This window comes from Sorex araneus, chromosome 5, assembly GCF_027595985.1.
Source record: "Sorex araneus isolate mSorAra2 chromosome 5, mSorAra2.pri, whole genome shotgun sequence".
NCBI classification, from domain to species: domain Eukaryota; kingdom Metazoa; phylum Chordata; class Mammalia; order Eulipotyphla; family Soricidae; genus Sorex; species Sorex araneus.
In genome coordinates, this window is record NC_073306.1 from 57,770,364 (window position 1) to 57,794,038 (window position 23,675).

The 23,675-nt window shown below is 55.3% G+C and overlaps 1 protein-coding gene across 1 annotated transcript in view; it reads right to left on the bottom strand.

Annotated features, from left to right (window-relative positions):
- Positions 1–23,675, bottom strand: part of FHAD1 (forkhead associated phosphopeptide binding domain 1) — a 131,213-nt gene that overhangs the window by 17,822 nt on the left and 89,716 nt on the right. The window contains exons 20-27 of the mRNA XM_055139446.1: positions 22,255–22,362; positions 18,262–18,369; positions 12,531–12,704; positions 9,492–9,717; positions 8,524–8,611; positions 6,209–6,315; positions 4,009–4,168; positions 2,326–2,449 (exon numbers count right to left, since the gene is read on the bottom strand). Coding sequence (XP_054995421.1) covers positions 2,326–2,449; positions 4,009–4,168; positions 6,209–6,315; positions 8,524–8,611; positions 9,492–9,717; positions 12,531–12,704; positions 18,262–18,369; positions 22,255–22,362 — 1,095 coding nt within the window. The remainder of the gene's footprint in view (positions 1–2,325; positions 2,450–4,008; positions 4,169–6,208; positions 6,316–8,523; positions 8,612–9,491; positions 9,718–12,530; positions 12,705–18,261; positions 18,370–22,254; positions 22,363–23,675) is intronic.

Sequence of the window (23,675 nt, forward strand, 5' to 3'; positions counted from 1 at the left end):
CAGGACACACTTTACACCCTCTACTCAACGATGGTGGGGGATCATGTGGTGCCAGTGATTGAACTGGGGTTAGTTACATGCTAGGTATGTTCATTGACCCTTGTACCATCTCTCCAACCCCAGCCATGCCCTTCTGAAGTGTCTGCCCTGGGAATAAACACCCAAAGAGAGAGGAGAGAGGACGGGTGTGTGTGTGTGGTTATATGTGAGTGTGTACGTGTGTTTGTGTGTGAGTGTACGTGTGTGAATGTATGTATGTGTGTGAATGCATATGTGCAGGGCTGTGAAGAAGGGAGCAGGAGCTACTGCATTGGGGGTGAGGAGGCTCCCACATCAGGCTTAGTGACAGCTCTCCTCAGCTGGCAGAGTATGCCTCAATTGTGACCCTGACTCATGGCTCTCCTGGGAATCTGTTTATTTCGAGAAGATGAAGATTCTTTCTCATACAACTCCGAAGCCCTCTGACCCACTCTGGCTCAGAAAGCAGGAAGTAGCCTGAGTGTAGAAAATCATTCTGAGAAGGAACAAGTACATTTTCTCTTTGATCTTACAACTTGCTTCCCCCAGCCTCCTCCATGAGTCCTGCCTTGCACCGCAGACAAACAATCCAATCGAGAGTCAGTCCGGCAAATCTGTGGGGAGCAGGAGCAAGTCTGGGGTGGCCAGGGGCCTGGCACATCCTCTCCTAAGGCACTCAACAGTGGGCGATGCAGGGAAGCAGCCAGAGCCTGGGATTCCCACAGGTGGGAGGCCCACTCCTGGTCCCCGGGGCTCCGGGGTATCAAACTCCTGGCAGCTGGAAGGAGGAGACTCGTGTCCAAGAGTTCTGGACAGTGATGGGAGCCGAGGGCCGCCGGTGGAGCAGCCGAGCCCTCCGTCCTTTACTCTAGCCGTGCGCGGCCCTGGCTCACTATGTCTTGGCAGGGGAAAGGCCTCTTAGAAAAAGCAGGAAAGCGAGCTGACCCATTTGGCCCTGTTTCCAAGTGAAAATTCACATCCGTTACAGAGAGGCCCCGCGCTCTGGTTTCCTTAGCAGAGGGGAAAGGATATCCGTGGACTCCAGGAATCGAGGGCCTCCAGGAACCACTGCCCCACACAGAGGGCTGACCAGAGACGCTGGGGAGCACCGCGGCCCCTCCTGGGGACAGGGCAGGAGCACATCCTGGGAGGGAGGCCTGGCCGAGGCTGCGCTTGCTCAGGCACCCGCCCCGTCGGTGCACGGCTGGAGTGTGCAGGCAGGCCAGGCTGCTAGCATCAGCGCGCTGAGAGAAGCCACCCAGAGACTGCCCAGGCACCCCAGGAAGCACAGTGCAGGTGGTCTCTGGGTGCAGCGGCTGCGGATCTAGGGAAGTGGAGGAGGACATTCCAGCAGAGAGGCCCCAACTGTCCTCTCGTAGAGGGCCGACGAGAAGAAGGAACATGATGCAGCATTTCAAAGAACGAGCCAGATCTTATAGACTGACTTGAAAGGTGCCCATTAAAGAGAAGGAAAAATACAAGAACCTATGACTTATTTGTTTGTTTGCTTTTGGAACACACCTGGCAGTGCTCAGGGGTTGCTCCTGGCTCTTCACTCAGGCATCACTGTTGGGTGGGGCTTAGGGAACTCTATGAGATACGGGGAATTGAACTTGGGTCCGCTGTGTGCAAGGTCAGCCACCCAACCCACTGTACTATGGCTGCTCTTGCCCCTATGTGTTACAATTATTATTTTAAAAACATCTCCAAGAGCTGGAGCGATAGCACAGCGGGGAGGGCGTTTGCCTTGCACTGGCCGACCCGGGTTCAATTCCCAGCATCCCATATGGTCCCTTGAGCACTGCCAGGAGTAATTTCTGAGTGCATGCACCAGGAGTAACCCCTGTGCATCACCAGGTGTGACCCATAAAGCAAAAAAAAAAAATCCCCAAACCCCAATATACAGGGGGCTCTTGGGGGGTTATGTTGTCCAGGTGGCATGGCCAACTGCTAAGCTATGATCTCTGGGTTAGTTCAGCGGTCAGAGAAGCAGGGTTGGCGCCTTTAATTTATGCAAATGAACTAGTCTGGGGGCTTAGAATAAATTGACTTGTAGGGGGGCGTGCAGAGAGACAGTACAGGGTTTAAGACGCTTGCCTTGCATGTGGGCAACCTCGATTTGATCCCTGGCACCAGAGTCCCCTGAGCATTGCCAAAAGTGACCCCTGAGCACTACTAGGTGTGGCCCCAAGCCAACCAACTCCCCAAAAAAATATTTTCAAAGGCAAAGAAAGCAGCTGGTGGGCTCTTTTTGATGCATCCTTGGGGGCTCGGGTGGGGCAGGTGGGCGGGTGGGCGGGCGCTCACCTCTTGGCTGCTCGTGGAGGTGTCATTGATTGGTTCTATCTGCACGGAGATGTCGCACATCTTGGCCCGGTCCCGAGGCTTCTGCTCCTTCTCTTTGTGCAGCTGCAATTTGCTCTGGGAGGTTCTAGGGCAGAAAGGATGGGTCACTGGGCGGCAGGCTGGCAGGAACAACTATGCAGTTCTGGGAGTCAAGATTTTGTCTCCCCCCGCCCCCCACCAACACACACCCGACAGAGCAGGAAAGGGAGCCCCATTTAAAAAAACGAGGACCACACCAGCAGTGGAGCAGTTTGGGGAGGGGGTGAGGTGACTCCCACACTGTGGGTCCGACAGTTTGGTCCCAGGGGCCACTGTGGCCACAAGGGCAGCGCTGGGAGTGCTCCCGGGGGGCGAGGCATCTCCCTGTCCTAAGGAGTTGTTTTCAAAGGGAACCAAGGCTCCCCTGGGGGGTGAGAGGGGCTGGGCAGCAGGCCATCCTTGCCTGGGCCAGGCCAGTGTCCTTGCTTCTTACACCGGGCCTGGGTGACACCAGGGTGGCAATGTTTCTTGCAGGGCCTTCAGTTTCCGGCACTTTCAGATGCCAGCCCTCCTCTTTCTCCTAACAATCCCGGCGGCTGGGGGAATGTGCCCCTTTTCCTTACAGCCCGGGAAAGAGGCACACCGCAGTCTGTCCCTGGTCACGGGGCTGGGCGTGGAGGCAGCTGGCCCGGAGGCCACCAGCCTGGGTGGGAACCTGCTCCTTAACCACCCTGGCCATGAGCTAGGAGGCTCCTGAAGCCACAGGGGAGGCACGAGAAACCAACTTCACTCTCTTTCTAGAGGAAAACATAACCTTTTTTTTTTTTTTGAGGGGGGAGGGGGATGATGCTGTCTGTTCTGCTTTTAGCCACACCTGGCAGTGCCTGGGGACTCTGCCTGGGACGGTGCTCTGGTCCCCCACCTACACACGCTCAGCTCCTGAGCTAACCCCCGGCCCCCCAACGTTATTCTCACTTTAGGAGATGGATAAACTAGGGGTGGAAGGTGCACGCTCAGGTAGACTTCCGGAATAATCCACAGGACAGAGGTAAGCTATTTATGCGAAGCTGGCTTCTGACGTTTCCAGGCTACTTATTTGCTCAATAAATAAGATGTTCTCTTCTCTGTCAGCAACAGTGTGATTGCTGGGGCAGAGTATGTGTGTGTGTGTGTGTGTGTGTGTGTGTGTGTGTGTGTGTGTGTGTGTGTAAATACACCTGCAGTGTCTTCACAGACCTTTATTGGTTTGTTTTGCGTTTGGAGGGCACCTGGCTGGGCTATAAACCCTCGCCCTCACCCGGCGGGCAGATAGCTCAGGCAATGCAGCACGGCCCGGTTGTGAGAGGCAGGGCAAGGTTCAGGAGTTCAGGCAGAGCAGCGGCTCTCGTCCATGCCTGGAAGGGGTTTGACGGGAGACTCGGAGGATGTGGTATGTAAACTGAGGCATGCCATCAGGATGAGTGGGCAGGGATGCCGGAGAAACAGAGACCCAAGCAAAGTCCTGTTTTAACTGGCGAGGCTGCCCCCAACTGAGGACGCATCGTTCACTGTCTCTTCCATTCACCCATTCAGCGCTTCACACCTCACTTGCTGCACCCCTCCTCTCTGCTCCTCTAGCAGGTGGGGGGTGCTGGGCAAGCCCACCCACGGGACCTGCCGACGCACCTGAGTGCCTCCTTGAGGCTCCGCAGCTCCCTGTCCTTCTTCTCTACCAGGCTGGTCATCTGCTTCGTCTGTTCCTTGAGCATTTTCAACTCAAGGCTTTGCTGCTGGACCAAAGCCACATTTAACTCCAGTTCCATCTTCTGCTTCTCGTTCAGCTCCCCTGTGTGTGTGTGACAGAAAAGCCGGTGAGGGTGGGGGGGGTCTCTCTGGGGCCCCTGTCAGTGGCCATGGTGGACCAGGCCATTCTAGAATTCTCCAGAACTTTCTTTACGGACAGCCAGTGGTCTGTTTGGGCTTTGACCAGCAACGGCGGCGCCGGCGCCATGCCACCATTAGCCTTTAGGGTGCGTGGGCGCCATGGGGCTTGTGCAGTCTTGCCTCCCATCGTGGAAGGCGGGCAGACGCCCTGGGCAAGGTCCTGCCAATACGCCTGTGGCATTTTGGGTCACTCTGGCTGACTTTCAGCCACCTGCTTCTGCAGCTGTTGGCCTAGAGGTGATCTGAGGCCTTTGGGGGGTGGGGTGGGGGAGGCTTCTCTGCCTCTGTGCCCGCCAGGTGCAAGGCTCTGAGCAGTCACGGTGGGGAAGGAGGTTATGACCCCAGTTCGAAGCTAGGCAACCAGAATCCCGCCACAGGCCCCCGAATTCCTGGTGGGGAACGAAGGACGTACCCCCCAACCCTACCATTGACAACAGTTCTCCTTGCCCTCCCCCCATCTTCTGCTCTCCCTCTCCACTGAGACTTCCCGGGGTCACCTCTCAGGTGAAATGCCTGCAGTGGGAAGTGGTCTCAGGGTCCACTTCTGGGAACTGGCCCCGAGACACCCACATTCCCCCCGAATCTTGGAAGCGACTCTACAAGGCAGTGACTGTAAACACGCCAACTTCATGGATTCTGAAACTGGAGCTTGGAGAGGGCAAGGAACGTGCCTAAGGTCACCGGACTGGTACATAGCAGACCCCATTCTGGGTCTATCCTCTCCGTGTTCTGGAGTGTCCTCGGAGCCTTGCAGCCACCTGTCCTTAAACTTGAATCTGGAGGTTCACTCCTCTTTGGACTGGGGTGGGGGATGAGTACCAGTGGTCGGGCCGGGGAGCCACAGGGCTTGAGAGGGCCAGTCGGCTAGGATGGACATTCCTCACCCTTCCTCTCCTTTCCCCATGCTGTGGACTCTCACCATCCTGCCTGCCTCTGCCCTTTGCCCTCTGCCTTCTGCCCTCTGGTTCAAGGGAAGTTAGGGACAGGACAGACATCTCCAAGAAGCCCTGAAGGAGCCAGGAAAGAAAGAGGGGACTAGGGGCTGGAGCAATAGCACAGCAGGTAGGGCGTTTGCCTTGCACGCGGCCGACCTGGGTTCAATTCCCAGCATCCCATATGGTCCCTTGAGCACCGCCAGGAGTGGTTCCTGAGTGCAGAGCCAGGAGTAACCCCTGTGCATTTCCAGGTGTGATCCAAAAAAAAAAAAGACAGGACGGAGAAGAGCCAAGTCAGAATAGTTAGCCAGGTCTGTCTGCACAGAAGGGAGGGGAGCCCAGCATTCTCTCCCCTACCCCTCCTCTCGCTCAGAAGCCTCTGGGGTGCTCCTCACCCCAGCTTCTTGGGGTGCTGCCGGTGATTGTGTTCAGAGGAAGGGAAATACAAAAGACGCTCCCCAGGCCCCGAAAGTGCTGCGTTTGAGGCCCCGTAGAGGGTGGCCTACAATCAGGCTCTGAACTGTGGCTTCCAGAGACAAATTCTGGTAAAACACCCAAAGGAGATCCCGGTTTCCCCGTCCACAAATCTGTACTTTGTTTTCTGTTCATTTGTTTGACTGTGGGGGTAGGTGGGGGAAGGGGTCACACCTGACGGTGCCAAGAGATTACTCCTGGCCCTGTGCTCAGGACTCACTCCTGGAGGGCCCTGGGGCTTCACACAGGTGGAAAAGCGAGTGCTCTAGCACTGCGTCACGTCCCCGGCCGCTGAAACAGCGTCTCAGTGCAGAGGCCCAGTGCTCTGAGGCCGGCTCTGGGCGGCTCCTGGCTGTGGACAGGACGCAGCTCTAGCTGACACTAACAAGGGCCTTGACCGTGCCAGAAAGCAGGTGACGGGGACTGACCACCAGTGCTTTCCGTGCCCCCCTCCAGCCCTCCAACCTTTCTACTGTCACCCAAGTGGATGGTGCATTTCGAGCCGTGGACAGGACACGGACAGTCGCACACACCTTTCAGGTCCGACATCCGGCTGTGGGCTTCGCTCAGATCTTGCCTCAGCCTCATGATCATCTCCTGCTGAGACAGGATTTCCTTCTGAGCAGCGAATAAATCTTCTCTGAAATTCACAAAAACAGGCAAAGTCAGTTGGTCAGTTCTCCTCATTTGATCTCCGTGGTGGCCCCAAGCACCTAAATGGGGCCAAGTAGAAGGGCAAAGTGACCCTGAATCAGTGGTAAGGACGGTAAGGATACTGGAAACAAGAGTCCATCTTTTTAAAAAAGTTTCTTTTTAATTAATTTACTCAGTTTTTTTCCTTTTTTGAAGGGAGTCTTATGCTACACCTGGTAGTACTCCAGGTTTATTCTTTGCTCTGCACTCAGAAGTGACCCTGACCATGTCTCATGCTGGGGATTGAACTTGGCTCAGTTATATGCAAAACCAGAACTTCACCCTTATATGTAGTGCCAGGGTTCTAACTGGGTTTGGCTGAATATAAGGCAAAAGACTTAACCTCTATACTAGCTCTCTGCCTCTCCCTCCCTCCTTCCCTCCCTTCATCCCTCTTTCCCTTCCTTTCTCCCTCACTTCCTCTTTTCCTCCTCCTCCTCTTTCTCCTCCTCTTCTTCTTCTTCTTCTTCCCTTTCTTTTTTCTTTTCTTCCTTCTTTCCTTCCTTTTTTCTTTCTCCTTCCTTCCCTCCCCTCTCCTCCCCTCTCTCCTCTCCTCCCTCCCTCCTTCCTTTCCTCCTTTTCCCTCCTTCCCTCCCTTCCCCTCCTTCCCTCTTCCCCTCTTCCCTTCCCTTCCTGCCTTCCTCTTTTCCTTCCTCACTTCTTTCTTCCACACTTTCTTTCTTCCACTCTTTCTTTCTTTCTTTCTTTCTTTCTTTCTTTCTTTCTTTCTTTCTTTCTTTCTTTCTTTCTTTCTTTCTTTCTTTCTTTCTTTCTTTCTTTCCTTCTTTCCTTCTTTCTCTCTCTCTCTCATTTGGGAAAAATGGTATCTGACATGAGGCTAGTGCTCAGGGCTTACTCCCAGCTCCACACTCTGGGATCACTCATGGCAGTGCCTGGGGGCTATGTGATGTCTTGGCTACCAAAAGGTTCTGGGTGGCCAACAAGGAGGACGGGTGCACCCAGGAACTGGGGGCTCCAAGGAACCACGGGGTGAAGAAGTGGGAAGAAAATGGGGTGCAGATCCGGGACAGGCATAGTCCGTGCATGTACTATGCTGGGGACTGGCGTGTCCAGAAGGGCCTTCCAGAGCCTCACTCTTTGGGCAGGTAATGATGTTGCTTCGTTTGACTTCATGGGCTTTGCAAATCCAGGCTCTGCTCATGTAGCTTTTATCCTTCCTTAGGAAGGTCGGACGTGTGCTTGGTATGACAGAGAGCAAAATACTGGCAGGTTGCATGTCAGAAGGATCTTTGGGATGGGAATAACCGTACATGCATGTATCTGTGGTTGTGGTTCTGCCCCCTCACCCCCCTCCCCGCCCCTGCTTCCAATCCGAGGAGGAAACTTGAGCAATCCAAGTGTCGAGGAGCTGGAGAGGTGGCGGAGGAGCTGTGGGGCACCCATTCGTCTCTAGGTCCTGGCTACTTTTTTTGTGTGTCCCTTTTTTTTTTTGACAGTTTCTGACCAGGAGGTTGGGTGTCTTTGCCCTTCTGGAGTAAACCCGAGTGACATTTCGTAAACCCCAGTGGTATGAGCATCCCCAACCAGGCCCTCAGCGTCTGCACGGTTACGTTCTGCTGGGTCGTGACTTTCTGGATCTTTCCCACCCTGCGGTCTTGTTTCTCAGGAAACTGTCAGCATCTTGATGGTCAAGGAAGGGCAGATGTTGGGACTGGGAAGAGTCTCCAGCTCATCTGGTCCAGCCCCTTCCTCTTAGAAGCCCTCTGAGACCCCAGTTCCCAGGTGGTGTCCACTGCTGAGCCCCCAGCTGTCTGTACATGGTTCCCGGGGATGGCCTCTGCTTTGGGCTGCTACTGGGGACACAGGCCATTGGAGCATGACCGGGCCCTTCCCCAGGGTGACCTCCATGTGCCTGGCCCGTGCCTGCTCAGTTCGCAGAGATGGAAGCTAAGGTGCAGGCCGGCAGGTGACTCACCCAGGATCACCTCGCTGGAGCGGGTGGCGCAGGGACAGAAGGAGCCCTCCCCGTGGTACTTGCCCCATGCTGAGTCGCTAAAGAGATGGAAACTCTCAGAGAAGGTTTCGGAAAGGAGACCCTCCACCCTTAGCGCGGCTGGCCTCCTTTTGCGGTGCTGATTGGGGTGGTCAGAGAGGGGCTTTCTCCGGTGCTCCCTCACCCTGGGGGAATACTTACATCGCGGGACTGCACCTTGCGTCGTCCGTGGGGCTGCTCTTTGGTGAAGGAGGCAGTGGAAGAGCTGGTTGTGTTTCTTCCTTCTGGGCTGAATGGGAAGGACAAGTGCGCATCATGAGCCATCCTAACGTGAGGGGTCCTCCCATGCCCCCGTGGCTTAATGGGCACAGCCAACTCCCTCCCCACGTACATGACCCCCAGCAGCTGCAGCCCTCACCCGCTATGGAGACCCGCTGTGTGTGTTTGGTGTCCCCGACCGGGGTTCCCCCCATGTGTGAGCTCATGCACCTTTTCCTGAGGCTCGCCAAGGTGTAAACTCCAGCTCAGGAAACAGGTGGAACAGAGCTGGCAGAGGTTGATTGGCTAGGATATAGTCTAAGGGTCTGGACAGGGCGGGTGGGGGGGCCTCCAGTGGCCCACCGGGTCCTACCTTCTCTCTTCCTTTTTTCTGTGGTCAGAGTTTACACTAGTCTCAAACCAAAGGTAATATAGTCCTTTGGTCACTGAGGGAGAATAGGAGCTCTCATCTCAGAAGTCCCTTTCAGGCCCAGAGAACAGCGTCTCTGTTCACTTTGGGAGGGCTCCCTGGTGGGGCTGGGGGCAGCTGGGCTGTAGCAGAGCTTGGAAGGTGTTACCTTGCTAGGGGTGAGACCTCCGCAGCCTCCAGAGCCCTCTGCACTCTCCCCCCCCCCGCCCCCCTACAGGCTTATCTTCCTGAGACAAAGCCCAGGTGCATTTGAAAGCGCCAGAGACCGGAGATGGACAGCAGGAAGAGCCAGGGAGAGGCCCCTGCCCGGGACATTCCAGGTGCCAGATTCCACAGCCTTGCAGCCTGCGTGTCTGCCTGGCCCAGCTCGTGGCCGTCCCTCCGCTTAGCGTGGGCCTGGCGGGCCCCGAGCCTGGTGGGAAAAGCTTTGCCACCAGCGCAGGCCCCTTGTCCTCCCTCCCTGGCCCTTCTGCAGACCCACCTGGCTCCGCCGCCTTCAGTGTGGCGATCTCGTCTTCGATCTTCCTGTGGTGCTCCACCACCCGGTAGAGCCGCTCCTCCAGGTTCACGATGGTCTGTGAGTGCTGCTTGATCTGCTCCTTGTACTGGAGGATCTCCTCTTCGAACCCCTGTTTCTGCTCCTCCTGCTGCTCCTGCAGGGCCCGGAGGGTCTGCTGCTGTAGCTGCATCCGCTCCTCCGTGGTCGTCTGGGGAGGCAGGTGCACGTTCCGTCAGCGGGACTGGGCAGGGAGGACAGCCACGGGGAACAGTCTGGACCCCCACCCAGAGCCTCTGCCTCGGCTGCTTCCTCTGCCCGGAGCCTTCCCCCCTGCCTCCTTAGGCCGCTGCGCTTTCTTGTGAGTCTGGTTTTGGATTCCATGTCACCTCCTCAGAGAAGCCCTCCCTGCTTGTCTGTGGACCCTTTGTTTCCCACCACCCTCGTTTCTTTCCCTGCAGGCGCTCAGCATCACCTATAAATGATCTCCCTGCTCTGATGAACAGCTCCAGAGGGAGCAGAAGCATCTTTTCTTTATCCATATACTCGTAGCACGGATGCCTAGATCTTTGCCACAGCATCTAGACCGTGTCACTCAAGGAATGGTCATTGCTTCCATGAATGAACGATTTTATAAGAACAAAAAGGATGCGATTGCAATTTGTGTGTGTGTGCGTGTGTGTGTGTGTGTGTGTGTGTGTGTGTGTATGTGAGCACTTAAGTGGTGCTCAGAGGGTCTGGGGACTGCTCCTCAGTTAGCTGGGTCAATGGATCAATGCCAAGGCCCCAAAATGTGGTGCTGCTCGGGCCCTGGGGTAGCAGGGACCACCAGGAAGTACCTGGGATACAACCTGGGTGCACGATTCCCTGGATGAGTTTCTGGCACTGTATTTCTTAGAAACAGATTGCAGGTGATCCCCAGATGGTGAATCAAACCCTTCCCTGGAATGTGGCTCTCGCTTCTGAGGTTCTTTCTGCTTCTTCCAGCTTGGGGGCTGCATCTTGGCTCCTGCTCCTCACCACCTCCTGACTGACTGTCCCTTCTGCTCTCTCTCCCCCACGCCATACTCCTGCACCCTCTTGCCAGCTGGCATGATGGGCCTTGGCCGTGAACCACCTCCTAGAGGACATTCTTCCTCTGGGAATCTCAATCTCAAAAACCATGCCAGTGGGGTTGGCTTCAAATTTATTTTATTGGATTGTTTTGGGGGCTCACACCTAGGAGTGCTCAGGGATCACTCCTGGTGGTGCTCAGGACTTACTCTTGGGTCTGTGTTCAGGGATTACTCCTTATAGTGCTCAGGGGGCCATATGGGGTGCAGGGTATCAAACTCGGGTCACCTGCTTGCAGGGCAAGCACCCCACCCACTGTCCTATCTCTCTGGCCCACCTTCCAAATTTCAGTACCTTATCTTGCTTTCTCCCTTCAATCTAAGGTACCAACACAAGCTCAGGATGGAATCTAGGACTTGAGTTTTGCAAGGCAGGTTCTCTGCCATGGAGACATGTCCTTGGCCCCTAAAAGCCAGGTTCTCTGCCATGGAGACACATCCTTGGCCCCTAAAAGCCTGGGCACTGTGGAACGCTGATCCTGCACCCGGGTCCGTCTGCCATCAGCGTGCTGTCCGCGTGCCCTCTGGAAGCCCCTCTGCCATCTCCCTCTCCTCGGCTCTCCTGTCCAGGTTCTTGAGTCTCCTTCCTCCCCTCTCCCTTGCATCTCTCGTGACTCCTTCCTCCCCACGCGTCGGCCGTCCCGGCCATCCAGGTGCTTAACGATTTGGGGCTATCGTGACAGCCAGCCAGGCCTGGACCTGTCTCTGCACCCCTCCAGCCCCTCTCTAGCTGTGCCTGTGTGCCTCCGCCAGAAGAACCCTTGTTGCTCCGGAGACCCCTCCCCCGAGTGGATGAAGGGCAGCCCCGGGCCCTGCACTGAGCCTTCAAGGCCAGAGCCTAGACTTGACAGTTTCCCCCCTTCTCCACTTCTCTTCCCTTTGTAGCCGTGGTGATGCCTGGGGGCGGGGTGGGGGAGAGACACACGTCTTTGGTTGTGGTGCATGCACACACTTATCTGGGAAGTACTGAGGCCGTGAGTGCTGTAGGATTGCACTAGGTGTGTGGGAACCCCAGGCCTGCGGGGATGGCTCACCACCACTGAGCTGTCTCTGGCCCTGCCATCCCACACCTCTCCCCCTCCCCACTTTGTCCAAGTTGAAACTTTAGAACAGGGCCTGAGAGGTAGTACTGCAAGTGGAGGGCTTGCCTTGCATGTAGCTGACTGTGGTTGGAATCCCAGCACTCCACCTAGAGAACTGCCAGGAGTGAACCCTGAGCACAGAGGCAGGAGTAAGCCCTGAATTTTACCAGGTGTGGGCCCCCCAAAAGGGAAAGAAACAAATAAAACCCCACCAAAAAAAAAAAAAAAACCCTTCAAAAAAATAAAAACCCCACCGGAAAAAAAAAAAGCCTCAAAAAAATAAAGAAAAGCCTCTAAAGCATGATTTGAAAGTCTATGGAGCGGAGGTGGCTCCAAGGGCTGAGCACTTGCTTTCCATGCAGGAGGCCCAAGTTCCCGTCACGGGATGAGCACTGAGACAGGCGCAACCAACGGGCACCATGAGGTGAAGTTCAAAAGCAAAAACAAACCGGAAACCAGACTGATGACTGCATCCCCTGGTTTCTCTGTCCTGCACCTGATCCCCTGAGGTTTCTGCCTTGCAACGCCCCAGGACGCTCTACAGAGAGGACCGCTTAGCCTCCCTCTAAGCAGAGAAGTTTTACCTTTCCCTTTAAACCAACTCTTGGCACCCGGGGGGGGGAGGTCTAGAGACCTTTCTGGCCGTTACAACGGAGGAGCGGGGTACTACTGGCATCTCGTGGGTTGAGGCCAGGAGATGACTTGCCATGTTCGTCTGGCCCCAGAGAGCTGATGGGGCAGAGACTCTGGCTTCTGACTCAGAGACACACGTGCTCAGGCTCTGCCGTGTTGTGCCGAGAGAAAACCCTCTGGCCCCTGCCCCAACTTACCAATTGTGTCTTTGAAGTTTCCAGCTCAGCTAATGTTTCATTTAATTTCTTAGCGAGATTATCTGCTCTAAGACTCTCAGCCTTCTTGGCTCTCTTCAGTTCTTCTATCAGGGCCAGGGTATCGCTTAATTTATTATTTAAAATATCCTCTTTCTGTTCCTTTAAGTCTATTTCCTAGACAAATAGAAAGCACCAAATGAGCAGAAATTAAAAAACGAGTCTTTTATCCTCGCCGAGCAATCTCCATTATCCGAGGGGAGCTGAACTCTATTACTTCCTAGTAGAGAGTATTAGAATATTAGAGTATTAGTAATAGAAACGCTAATACTTTCCTGTTGAGTAGCTTAACAGAATCCGCGCTCGGGGCTTGAGCGACAGTACATCAGGTAGGGCGCTTGCCTTGCACATGGCGGACCTGGGTTCAATTCCCAGCATCCCATATGGTCCCCCGAGCACCGCCAGGAGTAATTCCTGAGTACAAAGCCAGGAGTAACCCCTGAGCATCGCCGGGTGTGACCCAAAAAAACACGCAGAATCCGCACCCTCTCTCTCGGGCAGGTGCCAATGATCATGGCGCCCTTTTTCATATTCAGCCGAAATCCATCTCCTCGTGATTTCTGGTCGCTGAGCTCAGCTCTGTCACTTGGAGCTCGTTGAGTAAGTTTTATTTCTCTTTTATGAGAGAGCCCGTTAAATATTTGAGGAGGGCTGTCATCTCTCTCAATTTGTTTTCCAGGACAAATGTGCCAAGTTCCTTCACCCCTTTGTCTCAGGGAGCTCCCTCCGCTGCCCTCTATCATCTCCACAGAGATGACACCTCCCCCTCTTGCCTCCGAAGCTCCCCACGACGGGACTTGAGTCACCATGTCCTTGAGTGTCACAAGTCCCTCAAGCTTGAAGCCAGTTCTCTCAGTCTCTGATTGTCAGGAGTCGGTCTCTTTGTTCCTCGGATAACGGAGTGTGTGGGCACTGCAAGGGGAGCTGGGCTGGGGCTTCGTGTACTTTACGTACTGATTTTAGGTCAAGGGCAAAATGACCAGCCACATCAGAGGAAGGCACAGAGAATTCCTGGGTACTCCCTAGCTCCCTCCCTCCTTCAAGCACTGCAGCTATCAACACTGCCTATGAGCCTCATAGCAGAGCATAGGGCTTTTGCCTTGCACGTGGCCGACTCCTCCCCTCTCGGAGAGCCCGGCAAGCAACCAAGAATATCCTGCCTGCATGGCAGAGCCTGGCAAGCTACCAGTTGGGTATTGGATATGCCAACAAAAAAAACCAGTAACAAGTCTCACAATGGAGATGTTACTGGTACCCGCTCGAGCAAATCTGATGAGCAGCGGATGACAGAGATAGAGTGATACAGTGATGAACCTCAGGACATCCTGATCTGCTGGCCCAAGTAGAGAGCTTCCAGTCAACTGGCTGTACGCGAATGGGTTTAGACACAAGTCTGACATCAGCCCTACAGAAATGGCACTTGTGGACTGCCCATTCATCCTCTCCTGTTCTGTACCACAGCTTTACCCTCGCCAGAATGTCACAGTGCTGGAATCACACAGTATGGGTCGACTTTTCATGAACTTTACTTAATCTAATAGAAAATAGTTTTTTCTTTTCTTTTTGGGTCACACCTGGCAATGCACAAGGGTTACTCCTGGCTCTGCACTCAGGAATTACCCCTGGCGGTGCTCAGGGGACCATATGGGATGCTCGGAATTGAACCCGGGTCGGCTGCGCGCAAGGCAAACACCCTAACCGCTATGCTATTGCTCCAGCCTCTGAAAAAAGGTTCTTGAGCGCCATGCTGGGCATTCTGAGACTCTGTTGATGGTAAGGCAAAAAAGGTGTGAAGAAGACCTTTGCGAGGGTGGGGCATCCATCTGGGAGCACATCTTCATGAGCCTGAACGTCCTCAAATCCTGGGGCTCAGTGGCTCCACTTTGGGGACTTTGTTAGGAGGGTGTAGGCGCACACGTGCACAAAGATTGATGGTGTGTGTGTGCGGTTCAACCAGACATTGTTTACTCTGGTGAAAAATGAGAAACGGCCCCCGTGCTGACCACAGGGAAAGGGTAAATAAAGTTGGCCTCACCAGGTCATCCATTGTGCGGCTGGAAGCATGTTCACTGATGTCCAAACAGTATTTTGTTTATGCAAAATATTCGGTGGGAAAGGAGCCTTCAAATCAGCATGCGTCATACCACAATGCAGATCATGTTATCATAAACCAATCCGTGCGGGTGTCTGTCATAACAATTAATTAATGTGTGTGTGTGTGTGTGTGTGTGTGTGTGTGTGTGTGTGTGTGTGTAGCCCGGGATATGGCAGTATGTCACCCGTGGCAACTCTGCTCTGTGGAATGGAAGTTGGTGCTGCTTTGTTTCCTAGTGATTTTCTATATTTCCCATAATTTCTCTGAATTTCCGTAGTAAACACAGTAAACAGGGACACTTATTTCAATCACTGTATCACTGTATCACTGTCATCCCGTTGCTCATTGATTTGCTTGAGTGGACACCAGTAACGTCTCCATTGTGAGACTTGTTACTGGTTTTTTTTGTTGGCATATCAAATACCCAATGGGTAGCTTGCCAGGCTCTGCCATGTGGGCGAGATACTCTTGGTAGCTTGCCAGGCTCTCCGAGAGGTACGGAGGAATCAAAACCGGGTCGGCCTCGTGCAAGGCGAATGCCCTACTCACTGCGCTATTGCTCCAGTCCACTTATTTCAATACAAAAAAAAAAATTTTAAGTATACCATGTTATCCCATGTCTTCTCCAGCCTCATCTGGGAGTCACCTTCCCCCCCCCTTTTTTTTTTTTTTTTGCTTTTTGGGTCACACCCAGCAATGCTCAGGGGTTACTCCTGGCGGTGCTTGGGGGATCATATGGGATGCCGGGGATCGAACTCAGGCCAGCTGCATGCAAGGCAAAGGCCCTACCCACTGTATCCCAGTCCCCGCCTTCCCCTCTTTATAGCACCCTGGAGTGCCCTTCATTCCTCTTGAGGTTCTTCACTTTGCGTTACTGTTGACAAGCCCACTGTGGACAGTGCGTGGCTCTGGCCTAAGGAGAGGCTGGCGATGACACTGGAAGGCATGGCGCAGAGCGGCCCAGCACTCCAGGGGCCGAGGTGCTTCTCTGTGGAAGTGAGGCTGCCCCGGGGAGTCACCTGCTGCCTCCCATCTCCGCTCCGGCAGCTCACTCACTGCTGACATAGGTCTGACCTTATTTTCTTCTTAGATTTTTTTTGTTTCTTTTTTGGGGATCACATCTGGTGGTGTTCAGAGCTTAACCCCAGGATCTGAGCTCAGGGATCACCTTTGGTGGGGCTTGGTGGACCATATGGGATGCTGGGGAACAAACCTTGGGTTGGTCGCATGCAGGGAAAGCATCTACCTGCTGTACTATGGCTCTGGTCCAGTTCTGAGCTATTGTCCTTCTCCTCTCTCTCCCGTCTCATATATAAAGCCTATTTTTGTTTTGCCTTTGTGGATGAGATGAAAGGCAAACGCTCTCCCCACTGTGCTATCGCTCCGGCCCCGAGATGGACTGGAGTGATAGAACAGCGGGTAGGCGTTTGCCTTGCATGTGGCTGATCTGGGTCCGATTCCTCGGTTCCTCTCAGAGAGCCCGGCAAGCTGAGAGTATCCCGCCTGCACAGCAGAGCCTGGCAACTCCCTGTGGTGTATTCAATAAGCCAAAAACAGTAACAACAAGTCTCACAATGGAGATGTTACTGGTACCAGCTCGAGCGAGTTGATGAACAATGGGACGGGGACGACAGTGCTACGTGCTACAGTGGATGAGATCAATCCTTTGCTGGCTCTTCTGCATAAACAAGTACTACTGCGTTCAAATAAGCAACCAGCCTGCTCACGTCTTTTCTCCACACTTCCCAGATCTCGCCAAACGAAAACTGCCTTGAGGACTGTCACAAGACCTTGCTGTCTCATGTCACACTGCCCTTGGGCTATGGGTGAGGAGCGAGTCTGCCCTAGGGCTGTGGGTGAGGAGGGAGTCCTCCACTTTAGGACTCTGGAGCCAGAATCAAGCAGTCCTGTTTCCAAGAGTAGTTGGTCCACTTTGGTCTACGGAACTGCAATTGGGCTCTCCTTTCACTGTAACTGCCAGAAAACTGGGGACCATTCATGGAGTTCACAATGCCCACTTGTTTCCCCATTAGACTTTTTGGGGGCGTTGGTTTGGGGCCAGGGGTTACTCTGCACTCAGAAATTACTCCTGGTGGTGATCGGGGGACCATGTCAGGTACCGGGGATTGAACCTGGGTTGGCTGTGAGCAAGGCAAGTGCCCTACCTACTGTGCTATCGCTCTGGTCCCCCTTCATTCCCCCTTAGTCTTATTCTTCATTCATTTTACCAATCCTCTTAACATTTTAAATAATTTCTCCTTTCCTCCTACTCCTGATTGAAGTTTTTCTTCTCTGCTCCCCTCCCCTCTTCCTTACTTTTTCTTTGCTTTTCCTGTCTTTTTTTTCCCCAGGCCTCACACAATGCAAGGCACAGACTCCACACGGAGTTCCAGCCTTACCCTTCATTAACTTATTTCACAAGAGCCACTGGCGGTCCGCTGGCGGATGGGCTTTACACAAACACAGGGCGTCTCTGGGCCGTCTCCGCCCATGGCACTGTGCCTGTGTGCCCCGTCTGCCCACCGAGCACCAGCCCCAGACACAAGGTCTATGCCGGGCATCGCATTTCCCCGCTTGCTGAGCGTGTCCTACGTGCAATCTAGCAGGACAGGGCCCCTTTCACAAAAAGGGAGCGGGGGAGGGGGATTGGCCTCTACTAATCCGGATGTGCGTTCCTGGCATTGCTTTCCTTCCTACTATGCGCTCCAAGTGCCCCCGTCACTTAGTCACTTAGTTGTCCATGAAAATGCAGATGCTCAAGTGCACCCCCCAGTGAATGAGCACGGGGCAGACTTAGGAGATGAGCCTATAAGGTTAAGTGTCTCCTCGTGATCGTCCGCATGCTGATGTTTGAGAATCATTTCTGAAGATTGATGTGGCTAGATTTAAAGATCTTTTGGCCCCCACTGGGTCTTGAAAATCCTTCGAAGCTGTATTTTCCTCCGTTTCTGTGCAACCCACTATTTCCTGGTTGTGTGCTCCTTGGTCTGGGCCTTTAAGATAGGGACTATTGTGTTTTGTCATGCTGGGATCCAGGAGCAGCGAGGGCCATCCTGCAGTCAGGAGGCGTCCAGCTACAGAGCGAGGCAACTTCCTTCGACGGCACCTGCGCTCCCAAGACATGCTGGCTGATTGGGAAGGGTATGATGACGACGACGACAAGTTCTGCTGCAGACATCTGCAGGGGCTGAGAAACTCAGGTGTCCAGATCCTGAGTCCTCTTTTACCCGCAGACAGCCGAGCCCACACAAAGCTCGGGTACACCAGAGAGAGGATGGGTGGCCATAAAGTGTCCCTTCCACTTCCCAGCCATCCGCTGGCAAGAGCAACCACAAATGAATGAATGAATGAATGAAAGCAGCCCACATGGGCAGCAGGCCCAGAGTCACGGGGAAGGTTCTAGGTCGAGTATGTCAGCCATCAGCCTTGTTGGCATTCTTCTGTGTTTCAGGAATAGGAAGCCAAGGAAGGTGCCCCTGTCCCACAGCCAGAGTGGAGGGGGCCAGACTTGAGCCTGAGCTCCCGACCTGAGCCTGGAACCCCACTGCTGCGGGCACCTTTCTGCACGGACCCTCGTACCTCTCTCTGCTTGGTTAAGCGGTTCTCCAGATCCTGCACCCTTTTCTTCTCCTTCTCGACGGCCTCCATCGCTCTGTTTTTTTCATAGGCGATGGTGCTCTCCTCAATCTGGAAGGCAAGGATGCACGGCGTGAGGGCAGGGGGCAGGAGGGAAAGAGCGCCAACGCAGAGGGAAGAAGAAGACAGGGTGGGTAATCGTGGGAGCCAGTGAGTCAGGGCTGGGGAGAGAAAGCTCAAGAGACAGGAGTCCCCCCGCGGCCCCCGGTGCGAAGTGAGACTCCTGAGTGGGAGGGGAGGAGGGTAGGCAAGAGCCTGGGAGGTGGGGTTCCTCACGCCCCTGAGGTGGGGATTGAGGAAATGATAGCTGCAGGGTGACGCTGGCCTGACTAATCCAGTTCTGTTGATACCCGGTGGTGCCCTTGGAAAGTACCTGGGCCTGGGAGAAGGGGAGGGGGGGACCATCCTTCCTGTCTCAGCAGGTCTGCTACTGTGACTTCCAACAACACTGGGGTTTGGGGTGGGGGGTTGGCGTGTCTCCAGCCTACAAAGGTTTGGGTTCAAAGAACAGATGCTTGGGACAGTGTGGGACTTCAACAGTCTCCTTGTTGGTTGGAGGGGAGAGAGGAGGGGACTGAGCCCAGCCTTGCCTACCGCAGGCCACAGTCAAAGCGGGAAAGTCCCCCCAGTCATGCCCCCGCCCACAGTCTAGGAGAGAAACCATGGAGATCTGTGCACGCGGCAGGGACGGTGGCCCGGGGGGGGGGGCGGGGCGTGCAGCGAGACTCGGCTGTGTGGGAGGGGTGGGACCGTGTGGCCTGTGCTCACCCCAGCTTTCCACTGGCCTCTGCCTTGGCCATTAATGTCCTGCGACAGTGGCCACGGGGAGGCTGTGCGGGTGGGGAGGGGCTGAGAGAAGTGTCCTGGTGCGGCGACCACCTTCCTAATGTGGTAGCCCAGTGCTGTGACACCCCCCACCCCTGGCCCTGCTCTGAGGCTTCCTCACCCCTCTGGGCTCCGGGCTCCGGGTCACCACCCTGAAGGGGCTTCCCCATGGCCACGTCCTCCCAAGACTCTCCTGACCCCACCGGATCCCCCGGGCAGGCCCATCTCCCTTCCTTTAGGGCCGGTGGCTGGCACGTCACACCGTCACACATGCAAATGAGGAGGAGGGCGCTGAGCACTCTCCAAAGCTGGACCTGCTGAGCTCTTCATACTTTGGCCAGCACAGGGCCCCGCCCTTGTGGACAAGGGACCTGTGGGGGGCGGGGGGGTGGCCGCTGTCCACAGCCTGGGCCCCGCCTCCCGGAAGTCAGAGCACCCTGCCCTACCTGGATTCTGATGCTTGCTTTGTTGTTTTGGCACAATTCCACCACCACGATATCTGGCTGACTGTCCATGCCCCCGAGTTCCCCCACCCCCTCCCCAGCCCAAAGCCCCTGTGCCCCTCCCTTCCTCCCCATGGCCCCCCGCTGGACCCTGCCCTTGGCCTGGCGGTGCTTCACAATGAGGCCATGACTCCTCACAACCACCTTCCAGCAGGGTTCTGTCACTGCGCCCCCACATTACAGAGGAGGGCACAGAGGGGGCAAGGGGGCTTGCCTGCGTCACACAGCGTGTGAGAGTAGAGCTGGGATTTGAACTGGAGGCGACGCTTGGTGCATCTTTGGAACCAGGCCTGGCTTTGTCTATCAGAGTCTCTGCCTCCTGCCTCTTCCCTGGACCCTGAGTTTGACTCCTATCTTCCTCCAGCTTTATTTCTTTATTTTTATTTATTTATTTATTTATTTATTTTTTGCTTTTTGGGTCACACCTGGTGATGCACAGGGGTCACTCCTGGCTTTACACTCAGGAATCACCCTTGGCGGTGCTCAGGAGACCATATGGGATGCTGGGAATCGAACCCGGGTCGGCCGCGTGCAAGGCAAACGCCCTACCCACTGTGCTATCACTCCAGCCCCCTATTTATTTTTAAACCCTTCCTTCCTTCCTTCCTTCCTTCCTTCCTTCCTTCCTTCCTTCCTTCCTTCCTTCCTTCCTTCCTTCCTTCCTTCCTTCCTTCCTTCCTTCCTTCCTCCTTTCTTCCTCCTTCTTTCTTTCTTTCTTTCTTTCTTTCTTTCTTTCTTTCTTTCTTTCTTTCTTTCTTTCTTTCTTTCTTTCTTTCTTTCTCTTCTTTCTTTCCCTTCCTTCCTTTCTTTCCCTTCCTTCCTTCCTTCCTTCCTTCCTTCCTTCCTTCCTTCCTTCCTTCCTTCCTTCCTTCCTTCCTTCCTTCCTTCCTTCCTTCCTTCCTTCCTTCCTCCCTCCCTTCCTCCCTCCTTCCCTCCCTCCCTCCCTCCCCCCCTCCCTCCCTCCCTCCCTCCCTGAGGTACTGGGGTTCACAACACGGTTAATCATACTTCTCATGCACACATCATTCTCCAGCTTTAATTGCATCCCTCCTGCCCCTGCCTGCAGCAGCCTCCTGGTCCCTGCTCTTGATCTTGGAGGCCTGACCCAGGTGCAGACCCTGGATGACTCCCGCCTCACACAGCTATCACCTCCTCGGAGAAGCCCTCCAGCTTCCTTGGCATCCTCTCCTCCTCGGCCCCGTTCCCCATGGCCCCGGGCACCAGAGTGATGCTGCACTTTGGCCGACGAGGCTCGTATGCCCCCTTCACCTGCCGTGGAAGTGGAAGCTCTGGGAGGGCCGGGCCTGGTCCCTGGCCCCATTCCCAGCCTCTGAAGGGCCCGGCACACAGCAGGTGCTCGGGAAATCTGTGTGAGCCAGCGAGGGAGATGGAGTGAAATCACTCGGCATGCTCAGCTCTGTCTCTGGAGGCTCTGTGAGGGTCGTCAACATGTGTCATTCTGTCCCCCTGTCCCCAGAGCGGAGCAGCTCACCTGCCTGACCTCCCCCGCCTCCCCTCCCTCCAACCCACCCCGTTGCACTCCCCCAACCACCCTGGCTATGGGGCTGCCCTGGTGAGGCTCGGGCCCGGGGGGGCCGGCGTCCAGCTCTGCCTGGACCTGGTGCCCAGACACCCTCCCCTTCCCCGCACCACGAGGTTCCACGTCTATCCGGGTGGCCCTGTCCCACCAGCACAGTGCTCGGGCCGGTGTGTTCCCTTCATGCCCGCAGGTCTCCGACTATCCTCTCCGGGGGTGGGCTTGGAGGTCTGAGGTGGGCGGACACAGCTGGGAGGGCCTGTTTCCTGCCGCCTCGGAAACACTTTCCTTAGTATGGAAAGTGGTGTGACGACCCCTTCCTTCTGCCGTGACCTAGGGTCCTGGCACCCCGCCACCCCCTGCCCCCTGCTGCCCTCCTCTGACACCCCACTGCCCTTTGCACAGCTTGAGCCCCGAGGTCACCCCACAGGCTGTGCGGGTCTGATACTCCCAGACAGGTGGTGCTGAGGCCACCAAGGTCGCACCCAGAGGTGCTCAGGAGGCCACCTGGTGAAGGAGATGACCCGGCCTCGACTCTGCACAGCAGGTGCGCCATCCCTCTGAACCCTCTCCCCAGCGCCCAAAATAGGTTCTGATGACCACGAGGAGGAGGATGCTGGCTGAGGGACCAGTCGAGACTCCAACCCAGGGCTTCCCTCCTGGAGTATGCCCCCGTCTCCCCCCCTTCTCCCCCCCCCACACACATCTGGGGAGTGGAACAGGGAATCCTTCGGCAGAGGGCCCTCTATGCTCTAGGTACAGATTTAGAACTTTCTACATGAGCTCTTTTAATCCAGGAGGCAGGAATTGTTACATCCCCATTCTATACACAGGCAAACTGAGACCCAGGATGCTCAGTTGAGTTGTACGAAGTGACCCAGGCTCCTTCAAATGTAAGCCCTGCTCTGGTCTCTCCCCACTGCCCCCCGCACTCTGCTTCAGGCACAAAGGTCTGGCCTCACTTCCGCCTTCAGCGCTTTCTTCCAAAGGGGCTTTGTCTGTGATGGCCCACGTGTGTGTGTGTGTGTGTGTGTGTGTGTGTGTGTGTGTGTGTGTGTTTGCTCCCCATACCTCCTTCTGCTGGGTTAGGTGGTTCTCCAGATCTTGGACTTTCCTCTTTTCTGTCTCTAAGGCTTCCTTTGCTTTTCTTTTCTCAAAGGCCATGCTGCTCTCCAAAACCTGAAAGTCAGATCACGGGGCTTTAGGCTGCCGCACACTTAGGGGCACTGCTGGTGACACAGAGACAGGAAGTGACACTCGGCTGAGCGCTGGGGTTGGTGTGGCACCCGGGGCCCGCCAGCACTTCCCACCCAGCTGGTGCTCACGGTCACTCGGACAAGTGCGGTTCGTGGCCCCACACAAGGAGTGAAGAAACAGGAGGCACCGAGAGTCCCCAAGGGCCAAGGGTCTAGCTTTGGGGCCGTGGTGGGGCCTGGGTTTGAGTTCATGGAGGGGGGAGCAGGCAGCCTGTCTGCCGAGGCCCTCGGCGAGAGGAGGGGAGCAGGCCGTGGCATTCTGGAGCCTGAGCTCTGACCAGGGGGTGGTGCCAGCAGGCTCTGGGCTAAGATGGACTCTCCCATCACTGACATAAATCTCTTACGGGAGAATCAGGTTTCAAGAGGGGGGCCCTGGGCTGGTTTCGAGAAGGCCTGGAGAGAGCTCTCTGGGGAGAGGGAAGGCTCAGACAAGGAGGAGGGAGGGAAGCCGATGCCCTAGTCCACCTTGTATGGAGGAAGTTCGGAAACCTTGACTGGCTCTGTCCAAATCACAAAAGTCAATCCTAGGGGCTCTACTACTGAAGGGCACTGCACGCGCCGGCGGGTTGTGTTTTAAACTGTCAGGTGTCTGGAACTTGGAACAGGGTTTCCCTTACAATCTGTGTTAGATCCCCACCAGCCCACAAAAGAAATAGCCTGTTACCTACCACAGGGCTTCTTTGGCATGAAAAATGGTGTAAATGAAGCAAAGCAAAACAACCAGGGGAATCCTCTACCAGAAAGGAAGCAGAGAGCAGAATGTGGTGGTGGTGGTGGCCGTGGGTTAGGGGGGAGAACGAGGCTGTTTTCAGGGGAGTTACTTTCCCCCAGGCTGAGGAAGAGACTTCAGCGCTTTCCAACCTGCAGGGCTGGCTTCACTCTCTGATCCATGTCCACCTACAGGCTTTCCCCTCGGCTCCTCTGCGGCTGAACGGGGCACTGAGGGGTGGGCTGGTCCCCTCTGTTCTAGCACCCCTCTCGCACAGGGCCTGGCCCCTCAGCCACTGTGCCCCGACTCACCCATGCTGGTGATGCGAATGACCCTTCCATGTGACCTCACTGTGACCTCTGACTCTACTGACTTCAGAGTGAGAGAGAGAGAGAGAGAGAGAGAGAGAGTCTGAAGGATGGGCGATGGGCACAGCCCTATCTGTGGAAGGTTGGGTTCTACACCCACTGAGACACGGCCCTCCCCGCACAGCTCTGAACCCAGTGTGCCCGAAAAAGAAAAGGGAG